A 19,077-nucleotide genomic window follows, 5' to 3' on the forward strand; every position below is an offset into this window, starting at 1 on the left:
AGGGAACCCAGGCTAACCCACCACCCCAACAACAACAGGGACGTGGGGGCAGTGGCAGTGGGCACACGGTCCAGGGGACGGAGGCCCAGGAACACAGGGGAACTGGGAGGGCTGCTGTGTGACAGGGGGAGCACAGGCCAAGGGAATCCACTTTCCACGAGGCCCTCTCCAACATCATGGGAGCCTACCACCATTCCCAGGAGACGATGGCAACGGTACTGGCCAAGTTTCAGGAGACCCAGCGGCTGCAGGAGGAACAGTATTTTGGCTTCAGGGGGGAACTCAGATCCATCAATTCCACCCTGGGCACCATTGTAGGGGTGCTTAAGGAAGTCCTCAACACCAGGAGGGACACTGTGGCACAACAAGGGGCCCCTGACACTAGCCTGGACGATGAACTGCCCACCACCTCCGCCGGCGCTAGTGACAGGAGGCACTGCCACAGGACCACCACACTAGCACCCCACCCCCTGCAGAGGGAGAACCACCCCGCAAACGGTCCCTGAGATCTAGGACAAAGACAGAGAATGATGCCAAGACCCCCACCAAGAAATTAGACCACCCTAAATGTCATCCTTCTGTCACTGTCCATCCCCAAACTGCTGCAGCTCCACTTCCTATACCCATTTGGGCAATGCACCTGTGAGACTAATAGACTGGACTCTGCCATGGACATTCCTCCACCATCAGCCCTCACCATTTTACAACCCCCTCCAATCATGAACACTTAAATAAACACCCTTAAAGCACAAAACAATCTGGAAAATGTCTGTGATTTTGAAATTGTGTATTAGCAATTACAGTGACAAAATGCTCTTTCAAAAGTAATGTCAACATACCTATGTCACACAGCTCTAGTCCATGAGGAAACAAAGCAGATGTCACATAGTGGGACCCACATCTGTGAAATCGTAGGGGAAAGTGAAAACTCAGTGACCATACACTGGGTGAAAACGACAGACAGTAGAGAGGTAGCAGTGTTAAAGTACATGTAGTAGGCAGGTTTGTATTATTACCTGTGTCTCACTGGAAGTATTGCAGGATAACCGAGTTCCTGTTGTTGATGTCCTCTTCTTCTGCTTCCTCGTCTTCACTGTCCACATGCTCCACAGCTGCCACAACACCGCCATCTGGACCATCTTCCTGCAGACAAGTTACCTGTCGTCGCAAAGCCAAGTTGTGAAGCATACAGCAGGCCACGATGATCTGGCACACCTTCTTTGGTGAGTAGAATAGGGATCCACCTGTCATATGGAGGCACCTGAACCTGGCCTTCAGGAGGCCGAAGGTCCGCTCTATAATCCGCTGAGTTCGCCCATGGGCCTCATTGTAGCGTTCCTCTGCCCTTGTCCTGGGATTCCTCACTGGGGTCAGTAGCCATGACAGGTTGGGGTAACCAGAGTCACCTGCAAATGGCGAGGGACAACTGTTAGACACACACTAACCTGTAGGGATATCCCCAGACGCTCACCTAATAGCCACACACGGTGCCTCTGGAGTTGACCCATCACATAAGGGATGCTGCTATTCCGCAGGATGTAAGCGTCATGCACTGAGCCAGGGAATTTGCCATTCACATGGGAGATGTACTGGTCTGCCAAACACACCATCTGCACATTCATGGAATGATAACTCTTCCGGTTTCTGTACACCTGTTCACTCCTGCGGGGGGGTACCAAAGCCACATGTGTCCCATCAATGGCACCTATGATGTTGGGGATATGTCCCAGGGCATAGAAGTCACCTTTCACTGTAGGCAAATCCTACACCTGAAGGAAAATTATGTAGCACCGCATGTGTTTCAGCAGGGCAGACAACACTCTGGACAACACGTTGGAAAACATAGGCTGGGACATCCCTGATGCTATGGCCACTGTTTTTTAAATGACTCACTTGCAAGGAAATGGAGTACTGACAGCACCTGCACTAGAGGGGGGATTCCTGTGGGATGGCGGATAGCTGACATCAGGTCTGGCTCCAGCTGGGCACACAGTTCCAGGATTGTGGCACGATCAAGCCTGTAGGGGATGATCACATGTCTTTCCTCCATTGTCGACAGGTCCACCAGTGGTCTGTACACCGGAGGATGCCGCCATCTCCTCACATGTCCCAGCGGATGGTGCCTATGAAGCAAGCACAGAGTCAACCAACTCAGAGGTACGTACCCACAGCTTACACAGAACACAAATCATAATCCGAAATTTGGCCTGTATGAGTGTGGAGGTAAGACCTAGGTATGTGTGACGCAGTGAAAAATTAAGGCATGGGGGCCCCTGAAATGGCGGCTGCCTGACCTGTAAAGTGGGACAATGGGATGTGAGATAACTGCGCTGGTGTTGTACACCGGCGCGGTAGGCGGTCGAAGACAGCAGTGCAATTCTGCATTGGTTTACATTGGACCCTATGGGTCCCAGGAGCCAATGACGATGTACGCCGGCGGTGACGGTACACACCGCCGCGAACGTAACCACCATTTTCTATCTGTTCACTCACTTGATACCTGACCTTCAACAGGAGAGGACCTTCACTGCAAGTGCTGCAGTCACCTCGGTCTGGAAGAGACAATGGCTCGTGCGTCTGGGGAAAGGGCCCCTGCCTTCACATAGGAGGAGTTGGAAAAACTCGTGGATGGGGTCCTCCCCCAGTACACTCTACTCTACGGTCCTCCAGACAAACAGGTAAGTACACTGGGATCATGCTGTATGGGCTATGCCTGTGTGAAGTGGGGTGGATGAAAGATGCGGGGGAGATTGAGGCGTGCATGAAACGACGGTGAGTGCATGTGCCACATGGCAAGGGTAGGGAAGGGGGCCAATGACTGTGACGGTGCGGACAGTTATATCTTCTCCTTTTCCCCTGTAGTATTCCTGTAGGTCAGCGCCCACCAGAAGAAGGATATTTGGCATGCCATCGCCAAAGAAGTCCGGACCCGGGGGGTCTACCACAGACGGAGCACCCACTGCCGTAAAAGATGGGAGAACATTCGCCGCTGGAGCAAGAAGACGGCGGAGGCCTAGCTGGGGATGGCCTCCAACGTGGGAGGGGTGCCCATCGCACCATGACCCCCCTGATGTTTAGGATCCTGGCGGTGGCGTACCCGGAGTTGGATGGGCGCTTGAGGGCATCACAGCAGCCACAAGGAGGTGAGTACACTCTCATTCTGCTGATTTTGCGCGCAGTGGAGTTGTCTGGGTGGGGGAGGTGGGCAGTGGGTTTCCCTAGGCCAGGGCGAGTGTGCTAGTTAGGTCCCCTTGTTCTGGCAGAACCTGTGGCACACCACCCCACCTGTCTACAGTGCCAAGTACACCTAGTCAGGCTCCTGTGACATCCATGTGTGCAGATGTCGGCCATAGCCTTGTAGGCCATGTCCCAGGGTTGAACAGTGGACCCCAAGTGCGCGGCGTAGTGCAGGGGGCTTCTGTGTCTGTCGTGTCCGCCAACGGTAGCGGTAATGCATGCACTCAACATGTCTTTCTTCTGTCGTTCCCCCCCTTTTTGTGGTCTCCCTGTTCTTGTGTGCATTAGCATCATCAGACGGAGGAGCAGTGGCACCGGAGCAGGAGGGAGCTGCATCCCACATGGCCCTGGAGGGCGCGACTATGGACTTGGAATTCACCAGTGGGACGGAGGGCAAGGGGAGCTCCACGGCGGGGACTGGAGCTGACACCAGTGTTACAGACTCATCCTCTGATGGGAGCTCCCTTGTGGTGGCGGCCACATCAGTGCCCCCCGCATCTACAGGTACAGCCGCCACCCCCCCTACCAGCACGGCCCTCCCAGCAACCCCTCAGCCTTTGCCCCGTGCCCGCTCACCCAGGAGGGTGGGCATTACCTTCGCCCCAGGCACATCGGGCCCTGCCCCAGTCACCCCTGCTGCACTCAGTGAGGAGACCATTGACCTCCTCAGGTCCCTCACTGTTGGGCAGTCTACCATTTTGAATGCCATCCAGGGTGTAGAAAGGCAGTTGCAACAAACAAATGCATTCCTGGAGGGCATTCATTCTGGTCAGGCGGCCCTTCAGCGAGCTTTTCAGACTCTGGCCTCAGCACTGATGGCAGCTGTTGTCCCTGTCTCTAGCCTCCCCCCTCCAACTTCCTCCACCCAGACCCAATCCCCTGTACCTCAGCCTATCCCAAGCACACACGTCAACAAACAAGGGAAGCTCTGGTAAACATAAGCACCACACATCCCACAGACACTCACGCAAGCATCACACACATGCAGACACACCAACATCCACTGCCTCCACTGTGTCCCCCTCCTCCTCGTCTCCCTCCTCCCTCCCAGTCTCGTCTACACTCACACCTGAATGCACTACATCTACAGGCACTACTTCTATCACCAGCACACCCACCACCACACCCCGCTCACGTGCTGTCACCACCCCCACTACCATTCACACGTCCCCTGTGTCCTCTCCCAGTGTGTCTGTGACGCCACCTCCCAAGATACACAAATGCAGCCACACACCCACGCAACAGCCATCCACCTCACGACAGCCTCCAGCGCATGCACCTTCACCCAAAGTCACCAAACGAACACCTCCTACAACCACAACCTCTTCCTCCACTCCCAAACCCCCTCCAGCTACCCGTCTCAGTGTTCCCAAGAAACTTTTCCTGTCCACCCTTGACCTCTTTCCCTCACCTCCCCCACCCCGTCAGTCTCCTAGGGCCCGACTCTCCAGGTCCCAACCTAGCACCTCAGCCACAACATCTCCGGGACCAGTGGTGCCTGTAGTCACTGGAATCTGGAGTGCACCGGACAGCAGGGCAGCCAGTGTGGCATGGAGCCACTGCACAGACAGTCCCCACCTGTCAAGCATCAAAAGTTGGCCAGTGCCCGGCGGGAGAGGGAGAAGTCTCCAGCCACCAAAGCCGCTCCCAGGGGTACAGGTGGGAGTGTGGAGTCAGCTGCGACACCTTCCAAGGTGAGGAAAGGGCACAAGAAACTCAGCAAGTCTGGGAAGAGCAGCACAGCGGAGAAGACCGCCATCATGCCCGCTGCCCAGGAGGCCACCGCCAGCACCAGCCCTGCTGCCCAGGAGGCCACCGCCATCATCCCCGCTGCCCAGGAGGCCACCGCCATCATCCCCGCTGCCCAGGATGCCATCCCCGCTGCCCAGGAGGCCACCGCCAGCACAAGCACTGCTGCCCAGGACAGGACCGCCAGCACTGCCCAGCTGCCCAGCACAGGACCGCCAGCACCAGCCCAGCTGCCCAGGAGAGGACCGCCAGCACCAGCCCCGCTGGGTCATAAGGGACCGCCACCACCAGCCCCGCTGGGCCATAAAGGACCGCCAGCACCAGCCCCGCTGGGCCAGACAGGACCGCCAGCAGCTGAGTCACTGCCAAGGACCCCGCCGCCACAAGCACCACTGAACAGGACACTGCCGCCACAAGCACCGCTGCCAAGGACACCGCCACCACAAGCACTGCTGAACAGGACACTGCCGCCACAAGCACCGCTGCCAAGGACACCGTCGCCACAAGCACCGCTGAACAGGACACTGCCGCCACAAGCACGCAGGCCCATGAGCACCAAGGGCACTGACGCTACTGAGTCCGTCACAAGCAGGATGAAGCACTTAGGGCACAAGGCCCCCTCCAGAACCAGTGCAGAGATACATCCACTACCTCAGTCCTTGGCAGGATGAAGCACTCTGGGCACAAGGCCCCCTCCAGAACCAGTGGAGACTGTTATCCACTTGAAAGACTGTGGCTTTGCACTCCCCAGGATGGAACAGTGGGCAACCCACCCACTGTAGAGACTTGAGAGACTGTGGCTGTGCACTCCCCAGGACGGAACAGTGGGCAACCCACCCACTGTAGAGACTTGAGAGACTGTGGTTTTGCACTCCCCAGGATTGAACAGTGGGCATGTGGCCCCCTCGTGGATTTGGCGTCGTGCACTGAACCGGCTGAGGTGCCCCCCTTTCCCTTCCCCCTGAGGTGCCTGTTTTATTGCTATCTGATGCCCCTGCAGTGTTCTCTACGTCATGTTCGGGGAATGAGTGTGGGCCTCGCCCATGCCGTGTGGGCCCAGTGTTCCACGGACTTCAATGGAGCACTACCTGGACTACTATTCTTGATGTATATATTTGTTTATGGTGTATATATATTTTTTGCGTACTGGATTTTAATATCTTACAATGGATACACTCATTTCCTTTTGTCTTTGCATTCTTCCAGGGGGCTTGGGGGGTGTAACTGTAATGTATCATGCTGTATTAGTGTGTGTGTGGGTGAGGGTGAGGGTGGGGGGTGGGGGTGTTGCATGTGTCCCTGTTTTTTCCCTCTCCCCTCCCCTGTGTCGTTGGTGCAGTATTCACCCTAGTCTTCGCCACCGGCGTTCGTGCTCCTGGTAGAGGAGCAAGAAGATAAGGGCTGGCAGGATCTGGAGCTCGGGTTCCATAGCGTCCGGATTCCTCGTGGGGTGTATAGAGGTGAGTGTTTTCCCTTCGAAGTCCTGTTTCCGCAGTGTTTTTGTTTGTGGTGAATCTGCCCCGGAAAAGGAGGCGGATTGGTAGGTTGTGATACTGTGGGCGGTACATTGTCCTCCGCCTGTCTGTTGATGGTGACCGCCATGCTGTTTGTTTGTACCGCCGTGGCGGTCGGAGTGTTAAAGTGGCTGTCTATGTTGGCGGTTTCCGCCACGGTCGTGATTCCCTTTTTTTTTCCGCCGGCCTGTTGGCAGTCTTACCTCTGCTTTAACACCAACCGCCAGGGTTGTAATGACCACCTATGTGTTTTGGGCGCTCCTTTGATCTCTGCACCTGACCAGCCCTGTGTTGCTGGAGCGGTGACTTTGGGGTTGCCTTGAACCCCCAACGGAGGGCTGCCTATGCCCAGGAACTTGAACTTGTAAGTGCCTTACTTACCTGAACAACTAACCAATACTTACCTTCCCCAGGAACTGTTGATTTCTGCAGTGTGTCCACTTTTAAAATATCTTATTGCCATTTTAAGGAAAACTGTGTATGTTACTGCTCTAATTCAAAGTTCCTTACTTACCTGTGTGGAGTACCTTGCATTGTATGTATTTACTTCAAATCTTGAATCTTGTGGTTCTAAAATAAATTAAGAAAATATATTTTTCTATATAAAAACTATTGGCCTGGAGTTAAGTCTTTGAGTGTGTTCCTCATTTATTGCCTGTGTGTGTACAACAAATGCTTAACACTACCCTTTGATAAGCCTACTGCTCGACCACACTACCACAAAATAGAGCATTAGTATTATCTAATTTTGCCAGTATCAACCTCTAAGGGGAACCCTTGGACGCTGTGCATACTATCTCTCACTTTGAGATAGTATATACAGGATCAACATTCTACACTCTGTCTGCCTACACTAAGCACCACATAATAGTCCAGTGTCTCTGTCTGTGATGTGGCATCCCACACTAAACACACTGAACAAACAGGCATTGTTTCCCCTCGTGCTGTCTTGTATCACTAACCATGAAACAAACAGAGCACTATTTACAACCTGCTTGACTACACTAAGCACATTAAGTATATATGCAGTGTTTTAGCTGGCCAATCAAATGTGAATAACTTCAGGAAACATACAAAAAGTACAATGTTTACAGTCTGGCAACTCTAAAAGACACACAAAAGAAAAAATGAAAAGTAAAACAGTTGACGCAAGCGAGCCGATTCGAAGCGCCATGGCCACCATGAGCGTGCTCGCAAAGGAGACACACACAAGGAAAACGAAGTTTGCCTGCAGTCAAACATATCGACAAATGTGCAATTATCTATGTAACTGGGTTGGTCCCAAAGGGGGTAACAAGACCGCCCCAAGGAGGGCCAAACGTAAAGCATTTAACAATGTTGAAGGATTTCTGAAAGGCAGCCCATGAACCAGTGATAGTGATGGGCATGGTTAAAAGCCGACATAGATTCTAAGACATCGGAAAAGCACCGCATGCGCGCTGCTGTGCTCAACCTAAAAAAGTGATGGAGAATCATGGGTGGACTTTTTCACTTGTTTAAAGTGAAAGAGGAACAGCATGAGTGTGGCTTGTCAGGAAAGGCAAAGGTCATTTTTATATATAATTATATATATATATATATAGAAGATACATATATATACTTTTTTTGCGAACACATTTAGATGTAGCATGAAAAAAGGTAGGTAAACATCAAAAAATAAAGGAGCTTCCCATGAGCTCAGGCACACCAGCCATTGTACTGGAGTGTACTCCGTTGCAGGCGTCTTCACTCTGGTAAACATGCAAAATGCAGTCAATCACAGTGCAAGCCAGCCTATGGGTGAAGAGGCTGATCCACTTCCCAGTTCTGTATCTTATGATGGGCGGAAGCAGAATGTGAATGAAAGCTGAACGGATTAATGGATGAAGAGGACTGACTGTGAGCCCCTGTGTGTATGTATTTATGTATGTATGTTTGTTTCTTAATATTTTTTTTAACTAAAACATGAACCTAGCAAAACAACTAATGCGTTCTCTAGACCAGACCTAAAAATGGGAAGCTTTCCTAGTGTACATAGGCCCGTATTTATACTTTTTGACGCTAAACTGCGATAACACAGTTTAGCGTCAAAAAGTTTAGCGCCGGCTAACGCCATTCTGAAGCGCCATGCGGGCGCCGTATTTATTGAATGGCGTTAGCCGGCGCTAGCAGACCGGCGCTGCCTGGTGTGCGTGGAAAAAACCCACGTACACCAGGCAGCGCCGGCGTAGGGAAAAATGGCGTTAGGGCGTCTTAAAAATGGTGCAAGTCAGGTTGACGCAAAAAAATCGCCTCCACCCGATTTGCGCCATTTTTAACGACACCCAGACGCCATTTACATGACTCCTGTCTTAGTAAAGACAGGAGTCATGCCCCCTTGCCCAATGGCCATGCCCAGGGGACTTCTGTCATATTGGGCATTGTGGCATGTAGGGGGGCACAAATCAGGCCCCCCAATGCCCAAAAAAAATATAATTTTTTTTTTTTTTTTATACTTGCCTGAACTTACCTGAATGTCCCTGGGATGGGTCCCTCCATCCTTGGGTGTCCTCCTGGGGTGGGCAAGGGTGGCAGGGGGGGTCCCTGGGGGAATGGGAGGGCAGCTGTGGGCTCATTTTGAGCCTGACCCAGGCGTTAAAGTTAAAAAGAGGCGCAAATACAGGGTTTTTTGCCCCGCCCACTCCCGGGTGTGATTTTTGCCCGGGAGTATAAATACGACGCATTTGCGTCGCAGTCATTTTTTTAGACGGGAACGCCTACCTTGCATCTCATTAACGCAAGGAAGGCGTTCACGCAAAAAAATGACGCTCTTTCCTCATACTTTGGCGCTAGACGCGTCTAATGCCAAAGTATAAATATGGCGTTAGTTTTGCGCCGAATTTGCGTCCAAAAAAACGACGCAAATTTGGCGCAAACGGAGTATAAATATGCCCCATAGTTTTGAGCGCAACAGAGCACTTATTATTCATGTTTGTCTGTAGTATGTAGCAAGGAGGTAGACTTGCAATTCCAATGATTTAGCATTTCTGACTGAACTGGCTCATAAAAAGTTAGCAGAATACGAACAGACACTTTCCAAATCAGGATGTCAGTCAAAAACTTAGTTTTTCGACAGAACACAATATCAGGCCCTTTTTCCTACATAAATATGTTGTAGAATATACCTTCTTTGGAGTACATTAAACTTGCAGTGATAATCACTGGAAGTACTAAAGTTAAAAACAGTCGTATTTAAAACCTACCTGCCGGATCAGCTGTTTTTCAAACTCAAGGTCTGGAGACTGATCCGCCTTCACCTCAGCCACAGGAGCGGTGGATCTTCTGTCATACACCAACGCTTAGAGAGAAAAGATGTACTTAAACTTTGCGACATATGTATCTAAAATATCATATCCAACATATCAGTCATGGAGCAGTTCCAGTAATTAGGCCCATAGGTCAAAACAATTACTATTCTCTTCCAGTGACGCCTATGTTTTCAGATATTTTCTGAACAAAGGCAGGATGAACACCCGTTCTATCATTTGTCTATTCAGTTAAGTAAACCATCATTCATCCATAAACATCCTTTTCTGGCAGAAGCTAAGTACTGGCTTACCAAATTCTGCAACAATAGTGAAAGATTTTGGGACAGCTTCTATAGCAGTAGCATGGGAGTACAAAGCAGTTTCAAAATGCAAGAATGATGTGCAATCTTGAAAGACTTTGGGGGTGATTCTCACCCTGGCGGGCGGCGGAGGCCGCCCGCCAGAGTTCCCCCCTCCAAAATACCGCTCCGCGGTCGAAAGACCGCTGAGGGTATTTTGGCTTTTGCACTGGGCTGGCGGGCGACCGCCAAAAGGCCGCCCGCCAGCCCAGTGCAAAAGACCCTTCCCACGAGGACGCCGGCTCAGAATTGAGCCGGCGGAGTGGGAAGGTGCGAAGCAAAGCATGCAAAGCAAAGCAGACACTGAAATACAAAGTGGGGCCCTCTTACGGGGGCCCCTGCAGTGCTCATGCCATTGGCATGGGCACTGCAGGGGCCCCCAGGGGCCCCACGACAACCCATACCGCCATCCTGTTCCTGGCGGGAGAACCGCCAGGAACAGGATGGCGGTATGGGCTGTCAGAATCCCCATGGCGGCGCAGCGAGCTGCGCCGCCATGGAGGATTCTAATGGGCACCAGAAAACCGGCGGGAGACCGCCGGTTTTCCGCATCTGACCGCGGCCAAACCGCCGCGGTCAGAATGCCCTGCGGGGCACCGCCAGCCTGTTGGCGGTGCTCCCGCGAACCCTGGCCCCGGCGGTCCATGAACCCCGGGGTCAGAATGACCCCCTTTGTATTTTAAGTGCAATGATCATATCGAAAGAAATAAACTATTTGCATCTCAAGTTCTTTTGAATTATTAGTGTCCTAGTGTACCATTAACGATCCATAAGCATCATTCATTAGAAGCATTGGTGCATTACTATGCAATGAACCATCAAGGTGAGCAAAAAGAAATAGTTAAGTATCTGTAATCCTTATTTCCTTTGGGGGAATCTTCATTACAGTCATATGCATAGAATTGGGAGCATGTGGGACATTTGAGCACTTTTTAATAAAAAATATATACAATACACTTTTTGAAAATCCATTTTATAAAAACACATTAAAGGTTTGACAGCTTATAGCGGGCTTTATTGGCAAACATTTACCAATTTTCTTGAAAAAAAGACACAAAGAGCAAGTTACTTACCTTCGGTAACGCTTTTTCTGGTGGATACACTAGCTACCTGTGGATTCCTCACCTAATGAATTCTCCCCATGCGCAGCATTCAACGGAAACTTCTTTCCAGCTCTGCACGTCGGCGAGGACGTCACAATTGCCCGACTCCACGCGACTTCGTCTGACATCATCTGACATCATTGTGGGAATAAGAGGCCCTCGCCGGCATGCTGCCGTCAGTTTACGCCATGTTTGATGTGCCTTTGAGATGAATAGGTGAATATTGACATTCCATACACTTCATATCCATATTCAAGAAAACTTTTATAGAAAAGGTAAAAACCAATAATGGTAACAGTATAAACACATGTTCGTAAAATTTTTACACAATCATGAATGTATACCAATACATACAAATAGAACCATATATACACCAATATATATATAAATGTATACCCTCATAATGCAGAAACAATCAACTATACATGTACACACCCAAGGAAATCTCAGTATGACCAGACAGACTACGGGGAGGCGGGAGGGACCATGAGGAATCCACAGGTAGCTAGTGTATCCACCAGAAAAAGCGTTACCAAAGGTAAGTAACTTGCTCTTCTGATGGATACAACTACCTGTGGATTCCTCACCTAATAAACAGAGTCCCAAAGCAGTACCGCCTCAGAGGTGGGAGTCTGACTGATCATACCAAGAAATCCCGCAGCACAGACCGCGCAAAAAGGCCATCCCCCCTCACCTCCGAGTCCAAGAAATAGTGCTTTACGAAGGTGTGGAGGGACACCCAAGTCGCGACCTTACGAATGTCTACCACTGGAACACCTCTAGCCAGGGTCGATGTGGCTGACTTAGCCCTGGTGGAATGGGCGCTTATTCCATCAGGAGGATCTTTCTTCGCCAATGAATAGCATATCTTAATACAAAGAACAACCCACCTGGATAGCATTCGTTTGTGGACGGCCTTCCCCCTCCTCTTCCCCACGTATCAGACAAAGGGCCTCATTCCGACCCTGGCGGTAAAAACCGCCAGGGCCGCGGACCACGGAAAGCACCGCCAACAGGCTGGCGGTGCTTCCTGGGCCAATCTGACCGCGGCGGTAAAGCCGCGGTCAGAAAACCGGGTCCGGCGGTTTCCCGCCGGATTAACCCCGGTTGGCCCAATCCTCCATGGTGGCGCTGCAAGCAGCGCCGCCATGGGGATTCCGACCCCCTTCCCGCCAGCCTGTTTCTGGCGGTTTTCACCGCCAGGAACAGGATGGCGGGAACGGGTGTCCTGGGGCCCCTGGAGGCCCCTGCACTGCCCATGCCACTGGCATGGGCAGTGCAGGGGCCCCCTAACAGGGCCCTATTAAGCTTTTCACTGTCTGCATAGCAGACAGTGAAAAGCGCGACGGGTGCTACTGCACCCGTCGCACACCTGCAACACCGCCGGCTCCATTCGGAGCCGGCTTCAGTGTTGCAGGCCCTTTCCCGCTGGGCCGGCGGGCGCTCCCTTGGCGGGCGCCCGCCGGCCCAGCGGGAAAGTCTGAATGGCCCCAGTGGTCTTTTGACCGCGGAGCGGCCAATTGGCGGTTCCCGTTTGCCGCCGCCCGCCAAACTTAGAATGACCCCCAAAGAGGTGGTCATCCAAGCAGAACTCTCTCGTCCTGTCTATATAAAAGCTGAGAGCTCTCCTTGGGTACAGTCGATGGAGCCTCTCCTCCTCCTTAGATGGATGTGGAGGAGGATAGAATGTCGAGAGAGTGATAGACTGTCCCACTACCTTGGGGAGGAAAGTCACCCTGGTCCTCGGTACCACTTTGTCCTTATGAAAGGTTGTAAAAGGAGGGTGAACAGAAAGAGCTTGAAGCTCACTTACACGCCTAGCAGACCAGATTTAAATCCCACTGGGGCATGAGAAACGGAGTGGGAGGAAAACTATTGGTAAGCCCCTTTAAAAACCTCAACACTAAAGGGGATTTGAACAAAGAGGGTTGATCAGGAAGACATAATAAGGCTGAGAGGGCCGAAAGATAGCCCTTGGCAGTAGCAACAGCGCAGCCTTGCTGTGCCAAGGACATTGCAAACATCAATATGTCCGACAAATGGGCACTTAAGGGATTAATTTGTCTCTCTCCACACCAACCAACGATCTAGCCCATCTGCTCGCATAGACAGATTTGGTGGAGTGTCACGGGGCTGATAAAATAACGTACACCACATCCGGTGGGAGAGAAAAAGAACTCAGTTTGCCCCGTTCAATCTCCAGGCATGAAGGTGCAGGCTCTAGAGGTGGGGGTGTAGAACCCGCCCCTGCGACTGCAAGAGGGGGTCTGCCCTGAAAGGGAGACGGAGCGGAGGGCACAGTGAGAGTTGGAGAAGATCCGTGTACCACACCCTTCTTGGCCAATCCGGAGCTATTAATATGACTTGGGCCCAGTCTTGGCGAATCTTCCTCAGAACTCAAGGAATCAAAGGTATGGGGGGGAAATGCGTAAAGCAACTGGCCGTTCCAAGACATCTGAAACGCGTCCCCCAACGCTTCCTGCACCGGATACTGAAGGCTGCAGAATAACGGGCAGTGCGCGTTCTCCTGTGTGGCAACCACTAGTGATCAGCCGATAGTAGCCGACTGAGACTGTCCGCACGCACGTTTTGAACCCGAGCCAGATGGTTTGCTATTAAGCAAATCCGATGGTCCTCTGCCCAGGACCAGAGCCGCAGAGCCTCTCTGCAGAGAAGATACGACCCTACTCCTCCCTGCTTGTTAATGTACCACATCGTGGTCATATTGTCCGTCAAGACTTATACCGTCTGACTGCGAATGGAAGGGAGGAATGCCTTGAGAGCCAAACGTATTGCCTGCAATTCCAGCAGGTTGATATGAAACACCTGCTCCACTGGAGACCAACGACCTTTGATCTCCAGGTCCCCCAGGTGAGCTCCCCACCCCAAAGTGGAGGCATCCGTTATCACTGTGGTCACTGGAGGCGGCAACGAAAACGGCTTTCCTTGACACAGGTTGCCGACCGTAGCCCAACAATGAAGATCCACTGCAGTGTCTCTGGAGATCCTTATCGACTCATCGAGATCCTCTTTGTGCTGAAGCCACTGCCTGCAGAGACACCACTGAAGAGCCCTCATGTGCCAGCGTGCATGAGTGACCAACAGAATGCAAGAAGTGAACAGACCGAGCAAACGAAGGACCATGAGGACTCGAGCAACCGTTCCTTCTTCAAACATTGGAATCAACGCCTGGATGTCCTGAATCCGCTGTGGCGGAGGAAAGGCCCGATTCAATGTAGTGTCCAGTACTGCCCCTATGAACAGAAGGCGATAGAGAGGGCTCAAGGTGAGAGTTGGGCACGTTTATTGAAAAGCCCAGACTGAAGAACAACTGGGTTGTTATCTGCAGATGATGCAGCACAAGCTCCGGAGGCTTGGCTTTGATCAACCAATCGTCCAGGTAAGGGAATACTGCTATTCCCTTCCTCCTGAGGTCCGCTGAAACCACCGCCATCACCTTCATGAAGACTCGAGGCGCGGAAGTAAGACCAAAAGGAAGGACCTCAAACTTGTAGTGTTGCGACCCTACCTCAAAACGGAGATACTTCCTGTGTGACTTGAGAACGGGAATATGGAAATAAGCATCCTGCAAGTCGACAGACACCATCCAATCTTCCTTGTTCAACACCATAAGTACCTGTGCTAAAGTCAACATCTTGAATTTCTCCTGTTTGAGGAACCAATTCAAAATCCTCAGGTCCAGGATAGGCCTCAAAACGACCATCCTTTTTGGGGATCAGAAAATACCTTGAATAACATCCCTGACCCCTCTCCTGCTCGGGAACCAACTCCACTGCACCCTTTCACAATAGGGATAGAACTTCCTGTTCTAACAACAGGAGATGATCTTCTGAACAAAAGGAAGGACGGGGAGGGAAGGGAGGAGTAATCTCCCGAAAGGGAAGGGCATAGCCTTTCCTTACCACACTGATGACCCAGGAATTGGATGTTATCGACTACCATATGGGAAGAAAAAGAGACAACCTTCCCCCTACCGGAGACACATGGGACCCAATGGTTAGAGAACTAGGGTTGCTTTCCCTGTTGCATCCCCCCTGAGGAAGAGGTAGGGTGCTGCTGATGGATGGCCCCTATAGTGCGGACTCTACCCCGCCCCCTAAAAGATCTGTAAGGGAGACTCGAGGGCTGCTGGCCTGCCTGCTGCGATCTCCCATGAAAGGATGCTCCTCGTCCAAATACTCTAAGCTGTCTAAAGGACCTAAAAAGGGTCGAAACAGCCTGCAGGCCCAAGGATTTCAGTGTTGCCCTATACTCCTTAAAGCGCTCCAACGCAGAGTCAGCTTTAGTGCCAAATAATTTAGCGCCATCAAAGGGCAAGTCTAAGAGAGTGGCTTGGACATCCGACAAAAACCCAGACATGTGCAACCAAGCATGACGTCTGGTGAGGATAGAGGTCCCCATGGCTCTAGCAACAGAGTCCGTGGTGTCCAGTCCCGATTGTATGACCTGTGTCGCCGCTGACTGGGCATCCGTGAGGAGTCCTTGCAAGTCTTGGGGCATATCTGGCAACGCTGTTTTAGCTGCATCCATTATTGCATGAATGTATCTGCCCAGAATACACGTAGCATTAGCTGATTTAAGTGCCATGCTGCATGAGAAGAAAACATTCTTGGCAGACTGCTCCATGCGTTTGGACTCCCTGTCAGATGGCACACGAGGGAAGGAGCCAGGAGCAGACCGCGACGAAGAAGATGCCTGCACCACCAGACTCTCAGGAGACGGATGTTTGGAAAGGAATTCGGGGTCCCCAGGCGCTGACCTATACAGTCTGGCCACCGACCTGTTCACTGCTGATGAAGACACAGGCTTTTTCCAAACCTCCACTATGGGATCCATAAGAGCTTCATTAAAAGGTAACAACAGATCCGCAATAGCTGTGGTAGGATGAAGCACCTCTGTCAGGATATTAGTTTTGACCTGTGCCATTGGAAGTGGGAGTTCTAAGAAATCAGCAGCCTTCCTGATGCCAGAATAAAACGAGGCTGCCTCCTCAGTATATTCCCCTTGTGAGGCCTAATCCCACTCCGGGGAAGTATCCAGCCCACTGGCAGTGTCCAACCCCTGAAAGTCACTTAGGGGCTCCACAATCTCCCCTTCCTCAAGGAGCTGTCTCTGGTATTCTCTCTCCTCCAACAGTCTGAGGGCCTTTCTTCAGGACCGCAATTTCGCCTCCAGCCCCGGCGTCGATAAAGAGTTGACCGACGTTGGAGAGCGGTGCCAAGAAGGTCACCACACGATCTCCGGACCCCTCCTACGCCGGAGATGGATCCATCGGCGCCGTGGACACTCGATCTCCACCCATCGACGCCAGCTGACTTTGGGATGCCTCCATCTGAATAGACACCGGTGTCGAAGGTCTTTCTACTGACGTCGACGGCTGCACCGCCGGCACCGGCGCCGGGCTAGTGTCTCCTGCCGGACGGAATGGCATGAACGGCGTCGGTCTGTATGGAGCCGGAGTGCCTTAACTAAATTCCAAGGAACCAGTGGGTAGAGCCGGCTCACCACCTCCCGGCACCATGCTATGAAACATAGCAAACATGGCATTAAGGAATGCCTCTGGATCAGTCCCCGGAGCAGGGAAGGCAGGATACTCCTGAGGAGCCAGAGCCGGACTCAAATCCTGAACATCCGAATGCGCCGGAGATGAGCGATGACTCTGAGGCTCCACCACCTCAAAGACCGACGGCGCCGGTGAAGATTGCGGAGTCAAAGGCTGAGGAGTCACCGTTGGGCTGACTTCCCAGGACTTCTGGTGCTGGTCAGATGGAGACCTCGACCGGCTTCCTCTGGAACGACGCCGGGAGTCGTGATGGTGCCGCTTCTTATGACTCTTCGCCGACTTCCCCGACGAAGACCAATGGTGCCTCCTCTTCTCCTTTTTAGCTTTCTCTAAAAATAGTTTGGCTTCACGCTCCTTCAGAGCTTTGGGATTCATTTTTTGGCACAACCACACTCCTCAACATCGTGGTCTGAGCTCAGACACCATAGACAATTGTTATGCGGGTCAGTGACTGACATTCGATCTTCGCATTCCCTGCAAGGCTTGAACCCTGACTTCTTCGGGGCAGACATCTCGAAAAAACACAAAGTATCCCTTAAACAGCAAACGATACAAGAGCTGGAGAAATAACCGTTATCGAAGGCACGGAAAAAAGGAAACTGACGTCAGCATGCCGGCGAGGGCCTCTTATTGCCACGATGACGTCAGACGGAGCCGCGTGGAGTCGGGCAATTGTAACGTCCTTGCCGATGTGCAGAGCTGGAAAGAAGTTTCCGTTGAATGCTGCGCAAGGGGAGAATTCATTAGGTGAGGAATCCACAGGTAGTTGTATCCATCAGAAATTTAAAATCGCAGTGTCACTATCTAAGAAACTCTTTCACAAACCCTTTTCTAAAAGAAAAGTGATGTGCGAAAAAGACAAAAAATATAAGCAAATAGGCTGCAGCTTACAAAAGTTGTAAAATGGCAGCGCTCCTTTAAGAAAGAGCACTCCATCAATATCCCGTTATAACTTGGCATTGTCAGATAATGAGGAGGGGAGGGCTGCTTACGATTATAGTGAATATTCTCCTTAAGGATTACAGGTAAGTAGTCCGTCTCCTACTGGGAAGCTTCATTTACAGTCATGAGCTTTATGTATATGGTCCTTTGAGGTGATCGGAGCAGCAGTAGTTCGCAGAAGGCAGGATCCTGTGTGTCAAAAAGGCTGCCTGGAGTATAAAGATCTCTGCTGAGACCTATTGTACCCCTGTACCCTTGTGAATATCCGGGCAGAGGCAGCAGGGATGTTGCTGATATTGGTAAGAGAGGCAACCCCCACACTATAGTTGCTGACTTTGACCTTGTGCACCAAGAAAAGAGTTGTTAGTGGCAATACTGGAGGCCTCCTACAGAGCAAGGAGTCTTTGTGTCAGCCTAATTTAAATGCTGTAATGCACTATCAAAGTGGCATAAAATAATGTCTCCTTATCAATGTCCAAATCCAACACTGTATTCTGCCAGAAGTATGTACTTTTCCGCAAACTCTCCTGGTGAACCAAAGCTACTCTGGAGAGCTGGCAAAAGCTAGTACTTCGTTGTCACATTCAAGGCAGCATCTATCACTGCTAAAGAAGTGTGTCCCTACTCACACTAAGTGGCTTTGGCTTGCTCTTTCTAATCCTCTGGGAAAATGTTTAAGTAGGGGGTAATATCAATTGACCTTTATCTGACGTACCTGCAGAGCATGCTTCAAGTACATTTACAGCAGTGGTATTGACCTGATTCACAAATGTCCATTTTCCTCCTCCCCTCGTGATCCAGTACACAGAGAGGCTGAATTGCAGGAATGTTTTTGAATTCTGCAAAAACAACCAAATCTACCTTAGGATGGTCTTTCTTTCAAGCAAAGGTATTTACTGGAACTTTTTTTCAAGGGCAGACTGGTGGCAGGGATGGTTGAAGTTTGGATGAGCCTCTACCCTTCCTTTCATATAAGGAGCAAAATATTAATCATCTTGACTGTCTTTCAAGAGGCTGACGGAAGACGCTAGAAGAGGCCAGCAGGTCAAATTTGATCAAATACCCTATCAACTAGACTCAGCAATTTAGTCATACCACCTGGCAGTGAAACAGACAGAGGGCAAGTTTTCATACCTTCATCTGAACCAATGCAGTTTCTCCATTCGCCTTTGAGTGCATTCTCAGTTACCTAACCCCTTTCTTTGCCAAGTTCCTCAACATCATCATCTCCATTGCTGACTATCTCATTCCAAAGAGAGACTGCTACCTGAGGATGGGGTACTAGCTGTTGCAATGCCAGAGCATGCAGTTAGGCAGGTGATG

The 19,077-nt window shown here is 51.2% G+C and overlaps 1 protein-coding gene across 1 annotated transcript in view; it reads right to left on the reverse strand.

Annotated features, from left to right (window-relative positions):
• LOC138275894 (kinesin-like protein KIF17) overlaps window positions 1–19,077 on the reverse strand; it is a 1,877,333-nt gene that overhangs the window by 855,496 nt on the left and 1,002,760 nt on the right. The window contains exons 7-9 of the mRNA XM_069219138.1: window positions 13,667–13,703; window positions 12,485–12,492; window positions 9,722–9,753 (exon numbers count right to left, since the gene is read on the reverse strand). Coding sequence (XP_069075239.1) covers window positions 9,722–9,753; window positions 12,485–12,492; window positions 13,667–13,703 — 77 coding nt within the window. The remainder of the gene's footprint in view (window positions 1–9,721; window positions 9,754–12,484; window positions 12,493–13,666; window positions 13,704–19,077) is intronic.

This window comes from Pleurodeles waltl, chromosome 2_2, assembly GCF_031143425.1.
Source record: "Pleurodeles waltl isolate 20211129_DDA chromosome 2_2, aPleWal1.hap1.20221129, whole genome shotgun sequence".
Lineage (NCBI taxonomy): Eukaryota > Metazoa > Chordata > Amphibia > Caudata > Salamandridae > Pleurodeles > Pleurodeles waltl.